We start from the raw sequence: 22,656 nt of genomic DNA on the forward strand, positions 1-22,656 counted from the left end.
GTCGAGTACTGGCCTCACCACAGCAATGAATGTTCTGGGCAGACCATCAACTTGGAGAGGTGCCACGACTACCCCAGTAAATCACAAGGGAGTCAGGACCTTCCATTTGTCAGAGGCCAAAAAGTGCAGGGGTGATTTTCAATACCACAGAGGGATTTTCAAATTATTTGGGCAGGGGTGTGGAGGAAATTGTGTAACCTATCATGTCTCAGAGACCGGAACTTCAGAAATGTTTGGTTCTGGTAGGAATTTTCCTGGACAGTTGAGAAACACTAAATTTTAATGGGCTTCCATGAAAATAATTTACCAAAGTGAAACTACTTGTTTCTCCTAAATCTTAACTTAAATATGTTCTTCTTCTATATACTGTTGTGATAAAAAAAAAAAAAAAAAAAAGAAAGAAATCTGTGGAATTTAAGACCTAGATAGAAATTTAGTCTTGTGCTCTAATTCCTTCATTTTCCATATAAGGAAATTCTAACAACAAAGATGAAAGCTGGAACAAGTTTTCTCCTTGTTCCCTAAAAATAATTTTTAAAAATTATTAATTAAAAAGACAAATATGCACCCTTACCACTCACCCCTCAGAGTTTCAGTAAGGAATTATAGGATCATTCCTAGCTGTCCTATCATTATGGGGTAGGTTCAAGTGACTCAAAAGATACAGATCTTTCTGACTCAACGGACTCATCAACCCTCTCAGAACACAGCCTTCTACTGTGCTCAGCAGTTGTGCTGACATGTGGTCACACATGTGAAAATTACTGTATCCTACACCCTCAGCTTCATGATTTTTCTCAGTGGTGTATCTGGAACCAACAAAGAGCATTGCATGAAAGTCACAAGGACTGAACCAGGCAGGCCCAGTCTGCTGTCCTTGTCCCAAACTTTGAGGAGTGGGGTGGGTGCTTTAGTGACTCATATTTCTTCCATGGATAGCACCCAAGTAGGACTTCTGTAGAATGAGTCAGCCCCCAGGGCTCTTCCCTGCCTGGCTTGTGATATCTGACTCACTATGGCACCTGTCTGGCTCTCCGACTTCTCATCGGTAAAAGGAGGGGCTTGGAGTCACCAGTTGTAAGGCCCTTCCCCATCTCATTTCTTTGACGTAGAAAATAAACTTTACATCCCCCACCTTCCATTTAAACTGAACTGCTTTAAGCTTACTTTAATAGATGTCCAAAAAAAGGTGATCCTCCAATTTAACTGCATTTTTATAAGATGACCATTTTTTAAACGGGCAACAAATCATCATAAACATGCTCAGTGGAAAAAGTCCAACTAAACCATTGCCTTTGGTTTTATCAACTGAACATTCACTGTTGTTACACGGTTTTCATAGATTTTATCTAAAAAGCACAAGATCATAGAAAATATCTTACATAATAAAATTTAAAAACATCCCGGGGAGCAACTCCATTTTTTTAAAAAAAAAAGCAAGGCTATGACTATACTGCTTTGTTTTTGTTACAACTGAACAAAAGATTCCTAACCAATCTTTACAAATGTGGACACACAAAATATATACTACTGAAAATGAAATGCAGTGGTTATTAAAAATAATCCATTTTAAGTGTACCAATATAAAAATCAACATAGATTTTCCCCAGCAATGAATTAATTAGATTAATCGATGCTTTCAAATTCAGTGGATATTTTTATATTGGGTAAAGCATGAAGATTTTTGGACGAGGACCCATTTAAAGTTTATAACCCAAGATCAAACTAGTTTAGAATAAATTCATTTTATGTTTTACTTCTCTCCTGCTGCTACACAGCCCTTAAATGGTGGACAGAACATTTCTAAACAAGGTTTTGGATGTTGTTTGCTTGTTCATTTTTTAAAATTTTTTCATAGATAACACCAAATTGCTATGGACTTTAAACTAGACAGCCATGCTGATAATATCTAAACTAAGTGAAATATCATGAAAACCAGTAAACCATAGCTTATACCCTTTTCCATGGAGCTTTTTAAGAGCAAACTAATCTCTCTGAAAATTCTTTCCAACAGAAATGAGTCTAGATACGGCAAACCTAAATCAATGAATGTATATGGCAAAACTAAATCAATGAATGTTGTCAAATATATTGTTGATTTATACAAGAGAATACTCTGGACATATGAGAAAGGTCTTCTGATTTATCCCATAGCATAAAACACAGATCTGCATGAAAAGTGTATGGTGAGATCTACCTTCTGGAGTTCAAACCAAAATCTGATGAGGGGAACATCAGACGGAGCCTTCCAATCTAACTGCAAGCTAGTGTTCCCTGGGACCAAGGCAAACGGTCTCTCTGGTGTGTCAAACATGCGGACAGTGACAGGGTGACTCTCAGCACACCACAGCTCCTCAGCATGGCAGGCCAGAACCTTTTTGTAAAAAAGAACAATTGCTTAACGTTTTCAGAACCTTGCACTTAAGAATGGCAATAAAAGTGCCCAAGACCCTCGCCGTACCTTTAATACATAGAGTTTTCCACCGGACAATCTAGTGACAAGGAGAGCAAGTCTTCCATTTGGATATTCACTTCGTCTTAGAGGAGTCTCTGGGATGAGAGCCAGATGCGAGATTGCCAACTGATAGCGGACGGACTCTTTAGGTCCATTTGGCTTGTGAGATTCTCTCCAGGACACGAGGAGGCTGGTGTCTGAACGCACGGTTGCGTTAATGAGCCTCACTGCCTCCGGCACTGAAATAAAGAGCAGCAGATAAGGGCTGTTGTATCAGCACTGAAGTGTGGAGGAAGGAACGGGGTCTTGGTTGAGGAGTAAATCGTCTCATGTGAGCAGAGCAAACGACCGATGTTCCGCAGGAAAGCTGTATAACGGTAACATGTAACACCAACAGGCTGCCGGAAAGGCTCTTGATTATTTTTGCCTAATGACTAAATCATTCTCTGACTCCAGCTCAATAATACGGCCAATGAGGATGAATAAACCGTTTCACATTCTTCTGGGGAACGTCATCAGAGACATCTGAAAGAAATGGCATCACCTCAAAATAATCACCACCACTCAGAACATCTCTTTAGATTCTAGATCCATTTTCTTCAGGCAATGATGTTATTTACTGTCAATCTCAGGGGCCCTGGTAAAATTCACACAGAGAAAAGGCTGAATCCTGTGTCTCCACGTGGACAGAGACCCGTGGATACTCAGGGAGAGGGTGACACTCTGTGGTGAGACCAGAGAATGTGTTTCTTGGTCAAATAGTATTGACTCTGATGTTTCATCTTCTAGTTGCTTTTCATTCCGATGGAATATTATTCATCTCCTGTTGTTAGAGCAAAAATCAGGTCCTCGGGGTATTTTCAACAATACATTTTTCTTACTAAGCTTAAAAAGCTCACATCATCAAGATTACTTAGCATCCAAATTTTAAAAAATACAGATATATACATCACATAGATCACAAAATGTCACTCTAGAAACCTCCCCCAAGCCCATAACTCACCTCCAGTTTTAGTTTTTCCCCAAATCTCTTTTCCCAGAGGTAACCGTTCCACAGGGTCTGAGTAATAATTCTTTACAGCTGTCTGTATCACATATGTTGAAAATGGTTGTAAACCATCAATAAGGACTACACTGTCCTGAAACTCCTGTAATTAATTTAAAAAAATCAGTACCTGATTCTTATTTTTTGTACAAAGGAGAAGAAATTATTTAACTAAAGAGAGAAAATAATTAAAAGATTTTAATTTTGATTTATTTCTTGATGTCAGATCATGAGAACGATCACGTTCATTGTCCTAAACTGCCCAGTCCTGAGTTGCCTAATACCTCCAAGAATAAATACTAAATGATGGGCAGCCCTCGGTCAATTCTGTGACGTGCTCATTTCACACACGAAGCTCCGTTCTCAGAAGAGGCTACTATTTCACTAGCACTGCTTCAAACATTCAGCAAGATGGTCTGGTAAAGATGTGACACATAAGTGAATATGATGAAAGATGAAGTTGGATTATCTCATGAGTCTGAGAGGTAACGCTTAAGAAAGTAAAAATACTTTCCTTAGACCGATGGTTCTCAACTTTGGTTGTACTTTGGAATCATCTGGAAAGTTTTAAGAAAACACTTGTGCCCGGGTCCCACCCCCCAGAGATTCTGATGGCACTGGTCCGAGGTGAAGTGTGGGCTCAGAGATTTTTAAAACTCCAATGTGCAGTCAGGTTGGAGGACCACTGCCTTGGACCCACATTCATCAGTGTGGAGACAGTAGGACGGACCAGCTGCAGTAACAGAACTATTAAATGCCAGCAGCCCAGTCTTGGATCAGCCAAATGATCCAAGCTGTCTCTGATACATTGAAGCAAAGCAAGGTTAAAATAGACAAAGGAACTAACAAGAATCATGTATCCTTTCTGGGAAAGTATATAGTGCTTAACTTCCAACAGATCTTGGTCAGTTTCACCTTTTGACTTGGTTAAGTAACAAGCACAGAGCAAAATATTGGATACATCTGACTCCATCACAAGGACAGCTGAAACAGGATGCCAGTGAGGGGATCAACTGCACAGTTAATTCATCCATTCAAGAACTATCCAGAGAAAACCTCTACAAAGCCATCTACTGCGCTAGGTGCTAAGAATACAATGACGAATAAAAACAGACACAGTCCCTACGTCATAGCACATCCCACAGCACATGGGAAATAATGGACAAAAATAGAACATGCCATTTTTATATTAAATATGGGCTGTGGAGGAGGGGGTATCCAGTAATGTTCTTTCCAGCTAATCATTTCTTATCCTCCAATCTGCAGTATGCCACATAGGCCACAAAAACACATCTCTATCACTTTCTGGGGATAATTAGACAGTCAGGGAAGGTAACAAACCCAGTTCTTCCAGGGCACTCAGGAAACTGTCACTATGGCAATCCACCGCTGGTCAGAGGTAATATACTTCCCCGAAGCTTAATTCCCACACAAGACTAGAACACCATCTGCTTTGATGAATCAGCTGTGAAAGTTTGCATAGCGGCGTGTTTCAGAATATAGTATAGAGAACACTTTACTGTGAGCTTTTTTTTAAGATTTTATTTAGTTATTTGAGAGAGAGAGGGAGAGAGAGCGAGAGAGCACAAGCAGAGGGAGCAGTAGAGAGAGAGGGAGAAGCAGGCTCCCCACTGAGCAGGCCCCCCCAACGGCAGGCAGCCGGGGCTCAATCCCAGGACTCAGGGGGTCATGACCTGAGCAGAAGGCAGATGCTTAATGGACGGAGTCACCCAGGCGTCCCGAATGAGAATTTCATATCAGAAACAGGTATCTTGTGAAAAGACAAAGACCACCAGCTCCAATCTTACCAGCATTTTATATTTCAGCTCAGAGCTGGTTTTCCTGCCATTAACTTCTTTGTAATAAACCAGGTATGTTGGAGTAGGGCTGGTGATACCGGGCCATGAGAGGTTTGTCCTGGCGGGCGGCAATCTGATTGTGAGGCTGGTGTTAGTGGTGTTAAGTATAGTTGGCTCTGCTATATCTGAAGCTAGATGCAGTAATGCTTTATCTAAAATAATAAGAAAAGATTAAAAATATACACATATATGTATAAAGGAGGAATGACAGATCTAGTTAACATCAAGGATAATAACGTCTTTTTTTTATTTAGCTGACAAGGTATGCTATACTTAAGTGTTGGATCTGTTTTTCAGGAAAGGAAGCCAAGGTTGTTTTCTGTATTTTGTATTTTGTTTTTTTCCCATACATTTTGAAGTCCTTAAATACCTCAGAAAAAGGGAGCAAGGGAACGGATCATTGCTCAAAATCTCCAGCAGATGGAGCTAAAGTACACTGAATAATGTCCGTAGCCGCAGCAAAATCAAGTTGACCAATTACTTTGAAGAAATTTAGTAAGTCCGTGCAACATCTGTTTGAAATCAAACACACACATATACACGTACATCCTTAAAAATAAAAGCCCTAAAGCTAGCATAAGTTTTTGTAACTGTACTTAATTTTAAAAACACAATTAATATAATGCTTTGGGCGACAGCCTGGAGAAGACATTCTGGGATTTTCTGACCCTAAAAACTGGGAGAACATGCTGAGTAAGAGCACAGTGTTATTACCCGGAAAAGGCTGCAGAGCTGAACTGTAACCCAAGATACGCCTACTCCTTTGGGCCTTCACCTGAGAGAGGATGGCCCCACTGCTTTTCTTTGCTTGATAAATCTGTGTGCTGTCCTTTGCGGAGGAGATCCAGTACAGAAATTCCCCATCCACAGTTAAGCTTTCAAGTGTTTTTCCTGCTCATGAAAAACATAGAATAAAGAACATAAAGAACAAAATACATAATGTATATTTCCACTCTACACAATATCTGAAATCCTTTTTTTGTATTGGAATTGCTAAATTTTGAATCTTTCTATCATTTCAATGTGGAAAAAAATACCACCTTTATTTTATGTTATGAAGCTAAGGATTTTATAGATATTTTTTCATTTTGGCAAGCCAGTAAGATAAATACTATTATTATTAGCTTCATTTTGTAGAAGTGGAAGGTGAGACTGAGCAGTTAAGTAATCTCCTCAAGGTCACAAAGTTAGTAAAGGGCGGAGCCAAGACTGACAACTTAACCTGAGTGACTCCACCTCAAACAATGCCTATTGGAAGAGAGGTGTTAGACGATAGGCCCGGCGCTCAGTGTCTTGCTCAATATTTTTTATCAATGATTAGGAATAAATGCAGAGTAAACATACTTATCAAATTTGTACATAATACATGATTCTTACTGACACTAGCATGTTCAATTTTTGACTAAAAATTTGAAAATATAATAAAATCAGGAAATAGATTGCAAATTTAATAGGAATAAATGTGACATCCTAAATTCAAGCTTAAAATCAATTCTATAAGTAACAAAGGAAAGAAATCTGGCTTAATAATAGTTAACATGAAAAAGACTGCGTGTTTTTCAAATGGCAGGCAACCCAAAGACATAAGGCCACTTCTAGCTCCAGTAACATAAGACAGGAAGTCAGAGGCTCCCTGCACTAACCAGACCACAATGAGAGCGCAGGGAGTCGTTATGGGGGCAACATGTAAGAGGATATCAAGCAGCTGGAGTGAAACCACAAGAGGTTTACTAGGGCAAAGAAAGATCTAGAAGCCACATCATGTGAGGAGTAGTTACAGATATCATGAATTTTTCCTCCAACAGAAGTGCTTAGAATGAGCTATGACAGGAGCCCCAACATACATGAATGGTTATCATGTAGAAGGTGATTAGTTCATTCTTTATAAAGTTAGAGGTCCGAACTCAGACCAATGAGTGGGAAAAATGGGGAAATACAGGGGAATAAAAATCTAATATTTAGAATTGTTCCCAAAAAATTTAAAAATGTCCTTATAAAGAAGTAGATTTTTTTTAAGTGGGTGTTTGAGCAAGGCTATTTTCATAGAAGGGATTTCTTCCAACATCATGCCAGCTAAAGGATCTCTGAAGTCATTCGAATTTTCTAATTTTAGGATTATAAATTTCAATTATGGATTCCTGAAAGACGAACCAGTTCTATACCTAGAGGATAATGGCCCACTAGATAATTCTTCTGTATCAGACGAGAAAGAATAATTATTCTGACACTTGTTTAAATGGTAAGGAAGACTTAAGTTAAGACTACTGAAATATTGCAGTAGGAGAGAGAGATGTGCTCGACTTCACATACAATGAAGACAGTTAGAGATGCAGGGCCAACAAGCAGAATGAGGGGATCAGTGGACAGAAAATTACTAAGAAGAGACATTAAGGATAGGGATTCTTGCAAAACTGGCTTACTATGATTTTTGCTAAAGGCAAGCCAAGGACTTCAACGGTGGGGGATGAAGAACTTGATCAGATACCAAGGGTGGAGGATTATCTCCAAACTGATTTAGCAGGATTCTTGCTAAAACTAGACTCAGCAATGACAGACATGGAAGACAAAGGTCAAGGCCTAGTTGAGAAAAGGACTCAGGGGAGCCTAATGTTTGATCGAGTAAAGAGTCTTTGTCACAGATTGAAGAGAGACAAGTATTCTTCTAAAAAGAGAAGTTCAAACATTATCTCCACTCTGAAGCCCAGAAAGCATACTGGAATTGTTTCTAAAGGGCTCTGGGTAACATGTCAACAAAACCATAGGCGCAGTTATAATACAGACACATGTACACACCATTCGCAATTCCAAAACTTTATTATGTAGACCAGCAATGTCCAATAGCACTTGGGATGATGGAAATATTTTATATCTATGCTGCCCAACACAATAACCATGTAGTTTTTGAACACTTAAAATGTGACTTGTGTGACTGGAGAATTAAATTTTTAATTTTTAAAAATTTTAGTTAATTTGAACTTAAATCACATGTGACTGGTGGTTACTACATTGGACAGTGAGGAGTAGACTCTTAAGAATATAAGAGAGTACGGGCACCTGGGTGGCTCAGTCAGTTAAGCGTCCAACTCTTGATTTCTGCTCAGGTAATGATCTCAAGGTCGTGTGATCCAGCCTGGGGTAGGGCTCCAGGCTGAGTGCAGAGTCTGCTTGTCCCTCTCCCTCTCCCTCCACCCCTCCTTTCCCACCTCACATGCATTCTCTCTCTCTCAAATCAATAAATAAAAACTTAAAAAAAAAAAGAATATATGGGGGTATTTAGAGTGCATTTTTTCCCCATTGCAGTTACTCCTGATTAGAAGACCCCCAAATCATTTCAGACCTTTAAGTATTTCCTCCACAAGCACATGCATTTCAACAAATAGACTTGTCAAGTATTGACCAACTCATGCTGAATGTGGAGTCAATGGGACCATCACAACAGAAGCAAAGTAGGGTGCTGGTAGTAAGATCGCAGATGCTGTGGTCAGGCCCAGCTTCAAACTCTAGCTGCTCCACTAATCATGGCCCTCTGGATAAGTACCTTACCTTTCTCAGCCTCAGTTTCCTCGTCCATAAAATGAGGACACTAGCATCTACTTCATCAAGGTGCTTTGAAAATTAAATGAGGTAGTACAATTGGTAGCTTGCCTAGAATATACAGTTAAGCTCTATAAATTGTAGCTCCACTGTTAATTATAAAATAAACAACAACAAAGAAACCCATGGATCCAGAAAATTTTGTGAATGTCTATATATAATTTTCCTGGAAACAACTAGACTTAAATTCTGCAGGAACATTTGGCATGGTCCAGAGCAAATACCATGTGTATATTCTTTTGAATATATTCTTTCTTACGGAACAAGAGGGACCGCCATTACAAATGAGCACATACGCACACGGATGTCTTACCAGGCAGAATGATAACTTGCCAACACTGACATCCTTCCAGATCCATGGCCCAGATCTCTTGCCCTTTGACAAAGTATATCTGTGGTTTCTTCAGGTCAGAGGTATCAACCGTCATCGTTCCATTAAACTCGAATTGAGTAACACCACAAAAACACTGCCTCCTTCCATTTGAATGGTTTGTGGCTACGGGTGGAAGAATGTGACTCAAGGTCTCGTTGATAATACTGTAGTAGAACATCTGAGAGCCAAGATCGGAAACTTCTGTCCAATACAGGCGACTATAGGGGGGAAGAAAGAGCCTCCAACTTAATGAGTAAAATGTACCATTGCAAATGTTAGGTTCCAATGCGGATTAATCATTCCTAAAGACTGGAGAGACAAATAACAGCCTTTGGAGAGAACATGTTCAAATGTCCAATAACCTTCTGAGATGGAGATGGCCACAAGCAGTCTAGTTTGTAGCATTTTTCCATGACTTCTCAATAACTGCATTTATAACTAAAGCCTTGGACTAAAATGACCTTGCAGTGCTGGATGCAATGAGTCATTAATGGCTGTAAATATGAAATATATTTGCACACTTTCCGTCAAAGTTCATCTCCATCTCCCTCCTCGCAAGTTTGTTTCTTCTTCTTAACACTGGTTAACCATCTAGTTTCAAGTCTATAACGATGCTTATGGCAAAATAAAATATATCTTTCACCCTGAGAAACTGCTATTCAGTTGCCGAATGGAGGCCTTAAAACTCATCTAAAAAAGACATTAAGTAAAGATGGATGAGCCCAGAATAGCTTTAGCTGTGCATGACATGTAGCCTGTCTATCTCCCGTTCATCTCTTGCCACATCTCAGTCCCTCTCTCATCTTTATCATTCGAGGATATTAGGAAATCCACTGGTATAAAAATCTGCTTTGGTTTCCTATTGGTGATTACCACAATTTTAGGTTAGCCAAGTTGTCAGTATGGATTAAATTTACAAATTTGTGGCTGTGGGCTCATAAATTATGTGTAGAATTACTTAGTGTGAATTAATATAGCTAGTCAAGAAACCTGAGTATCTTATTTTCCCATCGATGACTTTCAACATTAAACCAAATATATTATATTAAATGTCTATTTCATCACAACAGAAACAGATACTCATACTTTACATACCTTAAAAGAGGATATACAGCAAAAGAGACTATTGTTGAATTTCTATTGCAAATTTTCAGCTTTCTGGGGTATTTCACCTTGTGTTCAAGATCAACATCAAATATTTCCATTCCATTTTGTGATGCTTTTCGCACAAAGTAGAGATGCCTTGAAATCCACTCAACTGCAATAACTGTGACATCAAAAACCAGAGCATCTCGGAAAATCTTTATAGTAGAAAACACAGCCAAGGAAATAGTTGTCATTTTTTTTTTTTCAAATTGGAGGATTTTTCTGTAAGCTACCATAACTTATTTACTGCACTTCTTTGTAATCCAAAACTTCATAATAGCTCTGGACTGTGTACCATTGTAACATCGGTCCTCTTCCCACATTGTATTCTTTCTCTTGGTTAATTTCAACTACCATGACTTCAACTGTAATTCACAGACCAGTGCTACAAGAACAGTAGCAAGGTCCCTCACTGAGTTACTGATTCAAACTGACTACTGAACATCTCCATATGAAGGATCCCAGGAAAGAGAATTCATCACTTCACCCCCAAAACCTTCTTTTCTCCTGCATACTATATTTTTATGGATTTCCAACACTCACCTGAGGAGCAATTGTGACAAATGTGGGTGATCCTTGACTTCTTCCTATCATGACTGCCCATCATGAATTAGTCCCATGTTAAATATGTCCCAAATTTGTCCTCTCCTTTCTCATCTCACTGCCTCTCATTTCCTGCCTACCATTTCCTGTCTGGGTTTCTGTGATAGCCTCCTAAGTGTCTAAGACTTAACCTTCTCTAAGTCATTATTCAAACCACTAATAAAGAGGTCTTTCTATAACATAACTTGATTATGTGAATGACCCATCGAGTTTCTTCAATGGCTTGATGTGGTCTTCAGGATTGGCATTCCACACCTTTGCACAGTAGAGGAGCCCATTATATTGAGGCTCCTGCCTACATCTCCAGCTTTACCACCTGTCCTTCACTCACCCTCACCCCCGCCTCCATTCTAAGCTCATTCTATTATAGACTCCTAAATGTGGTATGGCTCTCTCGTTTCCCTGTCTTTACACTTACTACCCCTCAGCTTTTCCCACCTTCACCTGGCTCATCTTCTTTGTACCCAATGTGTCTTACCATTGTACCACCACCACCACTCCAGCCTGGGTTGATAGCCCATTTTCTGTGATACCACCTCATCCTGGCCTCAGCCTAGCATGATGCTGTCTTCTGTCTGCCTGCTCTCATCAGTGAATGCCACCACATTCCAGCCATTGTGCTCAGTGCCTCCCACAGATTATCTCATTCAATCTTCGCAGGAGTCATATGACCAGATACCACATAATCAGTGGTTAAATAACTTGCTGATGGACAGATCTAGTAAGAGGTGAAGCCAGAGGTAAATTCTAAATTTCAGATCCCAAAGCTCACACCTTAGTTGCTATACAGTACTGTCTTCCTAGTGTTAGACTCATACCAGACTGGATTTGTTCAAGGACTGTGATTTTTTTTTTCCCCCTCTATCCCAGGAACTAACACAGTGCCTTAAACCAAATAACTATTTGCTAAATTAATCCTGAATGACATTTGCCCAAAATCTAATCTCTATTCATTTGTGACTAAACAGTTATACACCATCTGTCCTTTTCCACCATTCTAATCGTAATGGCTCAACTACCGACCAGTCATTTGAATTACAGGGTAGTGTGATATGCAAATTATTCACATCCTTCCTTCCAGAATAGTTATATAGTGAAATACCTCGGAAGTGGACCTGTTGTGCATGTTCAGAAGGCAGAGTGAGTCTCCTTGAGCATAGTACCCCATTCCGTCATCAGCTGTGTAGCCCACGCTATTGATGTCTCTTTCTGCTGAAAACGTCCATACAATTTGATTTTGATCCATATCTAACAAAACTATCTTGCTGTCAAAAAGAGTTATGAGGTATGGAAATGGGTTGATTTCTGAAAACAAGAAACAAAACACTTACAATATGTATAAGGAAAAAAAAAAACCTTTGGTTTGGCAAAATCCCTTGATTCACTAGAAGCCTATTCTGAAATCCATGGGTTTCCTCTGGGTTCATCTACTGCTCCAGTCTCAGTCAACACTGACCAGGCGCCCTATGCTTAGGTTTATTTCAGCATGTCTCGTGATGATAAAAATTGATTATTTGATTTTAACTTCAGTTCAGAGATAGCATTCGTATCCCTGAGAATAACAACAGTCAAGAATGTTTTTAAAACACTAACTGTTTTTTTGCACAGGTTTTAGGTAATAAATACCTGATGTTTTGGACTTTACTATGTCAGAAAATGGTCCAGGTCCTTTGGATGTGAAGACTCGAACCTAAAGAAAGAAAAGGATACCAAAAAAATTGCATTCAATGGCATCCTCAATGATAATAATTACATTCTGAGACTGATCAATTATTGAAACTTTCATTTCATAATTCTGATACCAATTATGAATAGTTTCTTTTTTTTCAAGTTTTTATTTAAATTCCAGTTAGTTAACATACAGTGTAATATTAGATTCAGGAGTAGCATTTGGTGATCCATCACTTACATACAACACCCAGTGCTCATCACAAATGTCCTCCTTAGTACCCGTCACCCACGTAGACCACCCCCACCTACCTCCCCTCCAGCAACCCTCTGTTTGTTCTCTACGGTTAAGAGTCTCTTATGGTTGCCTCCCTCTCTTTTTTTTCCCCCTTCCCTATGTTCATCTGTTTTGTTCTTAAATTCCACATATGAGTGAAATCACATGGTATTTGTCTTTCTCTGACTGAACAGTTTCAAATACTTACTTCCCTCCCAGTATAAAGCAATAAATCACTAAGAGGCAAATACTGCCTCACATTCATGCTGGTCATTTGTTTTTTATTGTCATTGTTTTTGTCTAAAAGAGTACAAAGTAATGGCACAAATCTCCACTGCAAAAATTTTGAATTTCTAAGAAAGGTTTTTAGCTATTTTCAAAACTAAATTATGTAGAACATTTAACAGAGACAAAACTATGGTAAACTTCCACTTACTGTGAAATAAACAACTAGATGCTTTAAATAGCTGAATTTACTAAACTTTTAAAAAAGGAGATTTAGAAAAGGAAAATAATTAAAACTTATATTTGAAAATAAGTTGCGCATCTCAGACCACTTTTATATACATTATCTCTTTTGATCCTCACAACTACTAAGAGCAGAAACTGGACAAAATCACAATTAAAGATAAGTAACTCATCCACGATGACACATGCAGAAACTTGCATAAAAACCAAGTCTTCTGAGGGTCGTATACTTCCTTCCCATGGTGCCTCTCTGCAACCTAGTACCAAAGCTTTTAGAAAGTTTTTATTATATGTCTTTTATTGTGTAATAAATTATTTCCATTTCCAAACCTTGCATATATACAATAACCTATAAAGAAAATTGACATCCATATGATGGACCCAAAGGGTAGATCCTCAAGTGCCCTCTCAATCAACAAAGCATTAGATTATTTTTATTATACTTCTAGTGTTAAATATATTTTGCCATATTATACATACTACTATCTGTATATGGTGTGTGTGTATCATGGTATATACATATACCAAGATGTCTTCACTTTTGCACAAGACCATGTTAAGTGAAACTCATGCATATCCATGCATATCACCTTGCGTGGTCATGTGGTGACTAAGATCTAAACTCTATGTACATATAGACAGATATACTTAATCAGGATATTTATTTAACCAGAATATACATAATTCTTAACAAATAAGAATGTGCATTATCTCTAACTTTCAAGTACAACTTTTTTTATTCATATATGTAGACCTAATATATTAACAAAATAATGATTAAAATAGGATTTTACAAGAAGAAAATAGATCCTTAGGAAGCTCAAATCTCTACAACATTCCCCAAAGCATTATGTTACCCCAAAAGAATTGGAAAATGGCTCTAAATATGTACAACATTGTCACCAACTTGCTATTGAATGAAGACATGAAAACCATCAAGCCGTCTATCATAAGTAGAAAACTACTTCATATTAAAGTTAAAATGCACAAATGGGGCAGCAGTAGCTTTTTATTCTTGACTCCCATTCTCTCTTTCTCCTCTATCAGTAGGCAGACAGTAATTCTAAATGTCAGCGACCTAGACCCTCAGTTTTTATTTCCATTGGTAGCTCCAAGTTGGGGCATCCAGAGGCTTCGCACTAGTGTTGTGATCCGGTGGAAGGGACTCTAGAAGTTGGACTACAGCACAGCACTTCCTACCCAGGGAGCATTAGTAACTCACTGATACACTCAGGCACATGGCTTTTTCTTCACAGACCATAAGAGGATCAAGTGAGATAAGGAATAGAAACGCATCTACCATGGTACAATGGCCTGGAGTGATCACGGGAAAAATAATGGTCTGTTCTGAATCTGAAAGTCAGAAAGTTGTCAAGGTGTCCTTTACCCTAGCTATCCCCTCTCCCCTCTGTATCCTCGCTACCCACTTGACTTCCGTGATCACAGTGGACCTCAATTTACTGACAGAGTGGCCGAATTGTTAGCCTGGTCCTTTAACCAACTTTCTGTCCGCACCACTGAGACCCTCGTTTCCCTGCTCTCACGCATACCTGGAAGGCGATGGTGTACCCGGGACTCATGCCTTCAAGCTGACAAGACATCTCCGAGGGAGCTGCATTGACAGCGATCCAGTCTTCGAATGTTTCATTTGTGTCTGTCTGGTTGGATATTCGATAGAGAATTTCAAATCTTGTTAACACACCGTTTTCATGCTTAGGCTTATTCCATCGAAATTCCACCACAACTTCATTCTGGTTATGGTATTTCCCGCTTGGCAATACAAATATCCTGGGGTTCTGTGGTGCCGATGGAACTGCAAAGCAGAGACACAGATAGGGTAGACAAGAATAAAGGGTTGACTTTTCACCATTCATGGTGAGGGTGTGGAGAAACTTAGCAATAAGTACTTCTCATTCCAGACCATTGAAGTGTATCTATCTTGTTCTTAAAGATCTTCAGGAGAGAATATTCCACAGATTTCTTCAGGAACCTATCCTGATATTTCAGCAAATCTTTCTTATCTTCAACCCAAATCCCTCTTGCCAGCATTTAGGTCCATCTTTCTCATCTGTGCCCTGTATAAATGGAGAGTGGCTGGTTCTCCTTATAAAATACACTTACTCCTGCTGACATAGTGATTTCGCTGGTGGTGGGAATGGCAGTCACAGGAAGGAAGGCAGGAACTCGGTCCAGCCTTCAACCAGTTCAGGATGTAACATGCAGCATATCAGGGATCAGGCGCTCTCACCTTGAACCCTCCCCGGCAGCAGGGAGTACTCCCAAGAGTACAGTTTAGGGTTGCCATTTATCCTAGAGCCTCACCAAGCAATTTAGTCTCTCCCAGTCCTTCAGTGAATTTATCTTCCTCCTAATCAAGAGAAATTCCTCTGCCTGAGGTCTGTGTCATTTCATCCAAGATGCCTGTCTTCTTTCTTCGGACTCCTCTACAAAGTCCCCTTTCGCTCTCTACTCCAATCGCATCACTTCTCAACGTTCAACACTCACATCCTCATGCAGGCTCCAGGCCTGCTTACGCCGTGCTCACATGGGATCCTTTTCTTGCATCATTCCTCAGAGCCAGCTAGAATTCCCCCTCCCCAAAGGCCTTCGGTGGCCATACCAGTCCATGAGCACTGCGCTCTCCTAAGAGCGCGGGGGCTGCCTGATACAGAGGAAGCTTTCCGTCTTGTCTATTCGCTCTATGCCATTGCAACTCAGTTCCCATGGTCTCATTTCTATTGTCGTTGGAAGCATGTGTTTATCTCTACTGTTTTATGAGCTCCACCAGAGAAAGCACCTTTTCTTGAATTCCTTGTTAAATCCCCTCAAGTCTAGTATAGGACTGGCACACAGTAAGTGCTTAAGAAATATTTGTCAATTTGAATAATTTCCCGACTATATTATAAATTTTGGAAGGCAAAGGCCAGATCTTTTCTTTTCTTTCTATTTTATTGCCCCCGACATCCAGCAGAGTGCTGATGACCTTAGCCCCCGGTGCATCCCCTGACACACGCAGACAAAGCCACTTCCAAGGAAGAATCCGACCAAAGCTGACATCCCAAGACCACCTCAAAGAGAGCATACCTGGATCCAACGCTAACTGCTCCAGAACCTGCCCAGGCTCCACTATGTTCCTGTCATGAGACTCACGGATAGATATCATTGAAAGAATCTTAGCAGTGAAAAAACCACAGTGGTGAATGGATGTCTATGCTTACTGAGCTCTTACCGCCTGCCTGGTCCTGTGCTAATAAGTTGATACTAAATAAATCAATATGATACTATCATTGACCACCATTTGCAGAAATGACCAAATGGAGATTTGATCAAACTACAGCACAAAGTCTGGATTAAGTCCCAGCCCTGTCACTTAACTGGCTATGCGACATTGAGCAGCCACGGGGCTTCTGCTTTCTCATTTGCATAAATGAGATAATAACACCTGTCCTACCTTCCTCAGAGCAGGATAAGGGTTAAGTGAAAGGATGAAATGATGTTTCTGACACATGATAGGTACGCAATAAATGTTTAATAAAGGAGTGATACATATAAATGTGCTTTGCACATCTTATAGCAATATGCATGTAAGATATGACTAGTAGCCTTTTTAAAATATGTTCCAAAGAGAAACGTTAAATTTAGACATCAGTTATTCACCTACGGAAGATTCTGAGCTACCGTCCATGAGAACATTTCCCGACAAGCCTGCCTTCCGTAAACTGTCTCTGCTGTTATATTCCCATTTTCCTTATCAAGTGTTTCACAAATTTCCTGAAACAGGTTTCTGCATCAGATATATTATGATAATCAAGTGAAAGAGTCTCTAAGAAATCTTTGAAATATGCTTTTGGAATAAATTATGCAGATTTATTTTAATGGTGCTATTCTAATCTCTGAGAAATCATTGAGAGGGTCTTGAATCTTAACACATCTATAAAACTGACAGTTATTTTTAAAAATTATTAGCTGTTTATTCTAGATCATGGAAAGTGAGGTTCTGCCTTTTGTAAAAGAGATTTTGACCCATGTACCTGTTTCAGGTGCTCGAAGTGACAGAGATGTTTTGGGGCCTTTTCCCCAGTACGTATAAGGAGTGACAGAGAGATTAAAGAAGGCGTAGGGCTCCAGGCCTTCCACAGTAAATACAGGTAAAAGCTGTTGTTCACTAGCCAGAAGCTAAAATATAAGAACAAAACATTATTTTCTCAGCGAGGGAATCATAAAATCCTTTAATCCTAATTAATTAAAATCCCCAAACTCTGGTTCACGTGTGAAGTCAAAACTTGCAATTTCGGAAATGCTAATGTTGGTAAGTTCCATTGGTTCCACATAGACCAGTTAAAATGTATCTAACAGGGGCGCCTGGGTGGCACAGTGGTTAAGCGTCTGCCTTCGGCTCAGGGTGTGATCCCTGCGTTCTGGGATCGAGCCCCACAACGGGCTCCTCTGCTATGAGCCTGCTTCTTCCTCTCCCACTCCCCCTGCTTGTGTTCCCTCTCTCGCTGGCTGTCTCTATCTCTGTCAAATAAATAAATAAAATCTTTTTAAAAAAAATGTATCTAACAAACCAGTTGTTACCACTAACCGCAAAATGGTCAGAGACTGGCTGTAAACAAGGGTTCTCAGGAAAAATCTTAATAACCAAATGCTGTGGGAACAACAAAGAAAATAGATGGGCTTGGCTAAATGAAGGAGGCACAAATGAGTGCAGGCAGGTGGTACAGACTCTTTGAGAAATGGAAGCTACTAGAACCAACACCATACCTTAGAATGAGAACTGAATTCCACACTGTAGAAAATCACACCCCAATCCACTGCTGGGGGAGCATTCCACAGGATCTGAAAACTGGAAGCATTCCCTTCGATCCTAAATGAAGATTCTTGCACAGAATCTGGGATAACCTTGGGGGTAACAGAAAAGTTGCCTATGGGATGAAAGAAAAAATAGAGGGGGAAAGAACTTAAGATTCTCAATCATCATAGAAAGCATGGAAAATTAATAGAAATTACTAATAATTGGTACCAAAGCAAAATTTCCCTTTCTTTTACTATATCCTGAAAATTTTCTTTTTCTGACTGTTACACACTACAAATTTGGGTTAAGAGTGAACTCACTGTAAGCAAGCCAACAGAAACTACTAAAGCCTTTTTCTTTTTAAAACATAATTCTTAAGAAAAAAATCCCAACCTAAACATTTATTTCACAAAAAGTTTGGAGGAGAGAGGGTAAGCAGGAATAAAATCTTGTACCTGGCAGAGGCTTGAGGGATGGCTGAATAATCGTGAACTGGTTAAATCTGGCTGGTTCCAACACAGAGACACTGGCTCTCTGACCTATTTCCTGAGCTGTGATAATCCTAAAGCCGTTGATCCAGAAGAGCCGACCACTATAGTACATCAGTGTATTCTGGGAAATTTCCGAAGTACTCCAGGCTGCAAATTCTGTGATGTGGGGCTCCCCAGAGCTGCGAAGACATGACACCAGTTAGCGCGTGTACCTGAATTCGGGGGAAGGGCTGGTACACGCCAGGACTGGAGAGAATACGTGCTTGTGAGAGTGTGTGTGTGTGTGTGTGTGTGTATTATACAAAAACAAAAAGAAAATACTTTACAATAGTAATTATTGTTCTTTTTAGTTCCATAGAAATTTGATTTTTTACATTTTTGTTGAGATATGCCTAAAGCAAAGTTTCTAGGACTTTTCTTCTTAACGAGATATTGCAATGGCAAGAGACACACAGACTTTGGCAAATACTTTCGATTCTTGGTAGTACCCTGAATACTGACTGCTTTCTCCCCACTGAGCCGCGCCTCCCTCCTCTACTTGGTTAGTCACCTTCCTTATTTGCCACTCATCATTCTACCCTGTTTGGTCCTTCACTTTGTATCATTCACTTCTGTTGCTTCAATGACACTTACTAGCCTCTTCGGCTCATTCAAAATGCTTCTTTTCAGACTGGGGGATTCAAGTTAACAGACTAGTACTTAAATTGATGTTACAGTTTTTTTCTCAATGACAGAATTTTACAATGACTTTCACTTTAAAAATCTGTTTGGTGTTTTCTCAAATTACTCCAGTTGCCTAGTACTCAATAAACAAAAACTATCTCAACGACGTTCAGCCTTTTGAAGCAGTGGTTTCACTTTTTTTTTTTTGATGATTTCTCTAAAGCTTTTTAGAGTGTTGACATGCCCCTCTTTAGAAAAGGATGAAGTATGGCATTTAAAATCAAAATACATAAAACTTTTGATTTGTAAATTTCACAATACCTCCTTGACAAAACTGAAACTGCCTAAGAGAACCATAACTGGAAATTGGGAACCTTACAGAGAAGTATATTCATGAGGACTATTCCCATTATCCTTTTTAAGTAAATACTCTATTCATACCTACACGGTTCTTTTTTTTTTTTTTCTAAGATTTTATTTATTTATTTGACAGAGATAGAGACAGCCAGTGAGAGAGGGAACACAAGCAGGGGGAGTGGGAGAGGAAGAAGCAAGCTTCCAGCGGTGGAGCCTGATGTGGGGCTCGAACCCAGAACACCGGGATCATGCCCTAAGCCGAAGGCAGACGCTTAACGACTGAGCCACCCAGGTGCCCCCATACCTACACAGTTCTGAAGACAACATCTGATTCACCTCTTGGACTTTCACCCACTTATCTAATGTTACGCCTTGTTATTTCTACTTCTCGTTAGAACTTTCCAGCAACCTTGTGAAATATATAAAACCAAATTCCAAATGGAAGGAACCTCACCAAGCGGGATGCACGTGGTCTGAAGAGGCTAGCCCTCCTGGACCACCCACAGCGTTGCTGCAGCCTGTACCCTGTCAGTGAACACGTTTGTGTTAGTTTTGCTCACCGGGTTGTTTCAACATTCCCCAAATAGTCCCCAGGACAGAGGATTCCCCGTGGGGTGAGACTGGATATCCCTCAGTTGCTACTGGCTTGGATTGCCCCTCAGTTCCAGCTAAAGACTCCTCCCCTGTAAAAAACTCTCCTGAGCTAACCAGAAAATTCTTGACCTCCAATGTTCACAGCACAACCTCAGCAAAACCTCTTCACTTTCAGGAGGTCAGTAGGGGGCTTCCTTCCATGTCTTCAGCAATAAGTGAAGCTGGATTTCAACCAAAGCTCAACAAAAAAGTCATAAAAAGACAAACTCTTCCATGATGCCATGAAGCTGTGTATAGAGGTCAGCTGAGATTACTATGCCGAGGTTTCATTCATTTACTCATTCATTCGACAAATGTTCTGTGCCTAGTTCTGTGTTAGCCGCCAGGAATAGAGTGGTGAGTACGACAAATACAGTTCCCCACCCTCATAGAGTACATGGGCTAGCAGAAAAGCAGTCTGGTAGAAGATGAGCAAACAATGACACTGTAAGAAGAAAGGTAGAGTGGGCTCCTTAACAAGGACACCTACTGGAGTCTGGTCAGAAAAAGTGTCTCTCAGAGAACAATGTTTAAACTGAGCTGTGCAGACAGAATACCAGTTAACCAAGGGAACTGAGTCAGGCAGAGGGAACAGCAAGGACCTAGGCTCCTTTGGAGTAATGTAATAACTCTGGACAGAACTAAATACATCTGAAATTTGAAAGGTGCACTCTCTTCAACTTCCATGTCAGATATATTGTTATACTTGCAACTGATTCATTCTTTCTTAAACTGAAGGGATTGGATGGACACAGGAGAGTGAAGAGCAATTTCAAGAGTAGCTCCACTACAGCTGTCAAGTCCAGAATATACCAAGTTGCAACAAACAGCTCATCTCATCTTTACCACAAGCTAGAGCTATACCGCCCAACATAATAGCCACAAACCGCGTGTGACCACGGAAGCCTTGAATATGATCGAGGAACTGAATGTTTCATGTTATTTCATTTTAATTAATTTAGGTTAAGCTTTAAAACTAATATTTGACTCATGCATTATGAATCATATGCATGAATTATGAGAAAAATTATAAGTATTTTGGGAAAACAAGCATATAAACCAACTTTTTCAATGTAAATTTTATATATCAACACCAATCAAGTATTTCCTATGAAAACTTAATGTACAAATTGAGAAGTGCTATATACGTAAAATACACTCTGGATATTCAAGAACTAATATGAATTAATAATTTACTTGTATCTTTCTACTTTTTTCAATGAGGCAACTAGGAAATTTACAATCACATATGTGGTTCACATTATATTTGTATTAGTGCTGATCTAGACTAAAGAAAAGGAACTTAAAATGTAGAAGAAGGAATCTGGGCTGTATAGAAGAAAAAATTCCTGCTCGTAAGATGCTCTGGAATCTCTGTCTTTATGTACAACTTTTATTTCCTGATATGATAAAGAGGCAAGACTTACTTGGAAGGCAAAAGTGCCTGTCCATTGTGTAACCTTGCCAAGCACTGCTGCACTCGACTGTGAAAGCATACAAGGAAACATTTTTAACCTTGAGATGAGGAAATGTATTTTTAAAGGAGAAACCTCCTTTCTCTGCCTGTTCAATCCAATGATATCAATTCTCTGGATGCTTGAGGAGCTGGGCTCTCAAAGAACACCAACTAACCAGCCCTCCAGCATGTGCAGACACAGAATGAACCACAATCCTTCAGGACACTGTCACTTGAAACATATTATCTCAGACAGATTCTTTTGGCAATCAGATTACCAGTACCTTCCATTTCCAGGGAAAGGAACAACTGGTTTTCTGTGGTTCACAGGTGGGAAACAAGCCAAAGCTGTATGCCATAGTAGATAGGAAATAATTGGTTACTCAGATTGTTGTGTATTTGTTTATACACATTATATGTTTATATACATATTTCAGATGTGTATATCCTTTTCCATAGTCTATGATTAAGAGTTTTTCCAGCAACCAAAAAAAAAAAACTGAATTTTTTTATCTAAAAGTAGTTTTGTCATTGTCTTCATGTAGCAGGAATTCTCTGCCTTTGTAAGATTAGGCTCCCTGAAAATTGATGAAAAGTATAGATCCTCAATTTCAGGGCACTCACACACATCCTGAAGCCCTCCATGAACTCTCTGGGGTCCAAGAACTCAGTATTAGAAAACTCTTTGCTAGAACAGCTACATGCAAAAGAATGAAACTGGACTACTTTCTTACACCATAAACAAAAATAAACTCACAATGGATTAAAGACCT

At 39.5% G+C, this 22,656-nt stretch overlaps 1 protein-coding gene across 1 annotated transcript in view; it reads right to left on the minus strand.

Annotated features, from left to right (window-relative positions):
- The window catches only part of ROS1 (ROS proto-oncogene 1, receptor tyrosine kinase), a 118,218-nt gene that overhangs the window by 36,361 nt on the left and 59,201 nt on the right, over positions 1 to 22,656 (minus strand). Inside the window, exons 19-31 of the mRNA XM_040627483.1 lie at positions 18,739 to 18,953; positions 18,253 to 18,413; positions 17,520 to 17,664; positions 15,039 to 15,301; positions 12,702 to 12,765; positions 12,178 to 12,380; positions 10,422 to 10,627; positions 9,267 to 9,544; positions 6,074 to 6,253; positions 5,309 to 5,511; positions 3,459 to 3,603; positions 2,462 to 2,694; positions 2,198 to 2,374 (exon numbers count right to left, since the gene is read on the minus strand). Coding sequence (XP_040483417.1) covers positions 2,198 to 2,374; positions 2,462 to 2,694; positions 3,459 to 3,603; positions 5,309 to 5,511; positions 6,074 to 6,253; positions 9,267 to 9,544; positions 10,422 to 10,627; positions 12,178 to 12,380; positions 12,702 to 12,765; positions 15,039 to 15,301; positions 17,520 to 17,664; positions 18,253 to 18,413; positions 18,739 to 18,953 — 2,473 coding nt within the window. The remainder of the gene's footprint in view (positions 1 to 2,197; positions 2,375 to 2,461; positions 2,695 to 3,458; positions 3,604 to 5,308; positions 5,512 to 6,073; positions 6,254 to 9,266; positions 9,545 to 10,421; positions 10,628 to 12,177; positions 12,381 to 12,701; positions 12,766 to 15,038; positions 15,302 to 17,519; positions 17,665 to 18,252; positions 18,414 to 18,738; positions 18,954 to 22,656) is intronic.

The sequence above is a fragment of the Ursus maritimus genome, unplaced genomic scaffold (genome assembly GCF_017311325.1).
Source record: "Ursus maritimus isolate PB19 unplaced genomic scaffold, ASM1731132v1 scaffold_13, whole genome shotgun sequence".
Taxonomy (NCBI): Eukaryota; Metazoa; Chordata; class Mammalia; order Carnivora; family Ursidae; genus Ursus; species Ursus maritimus.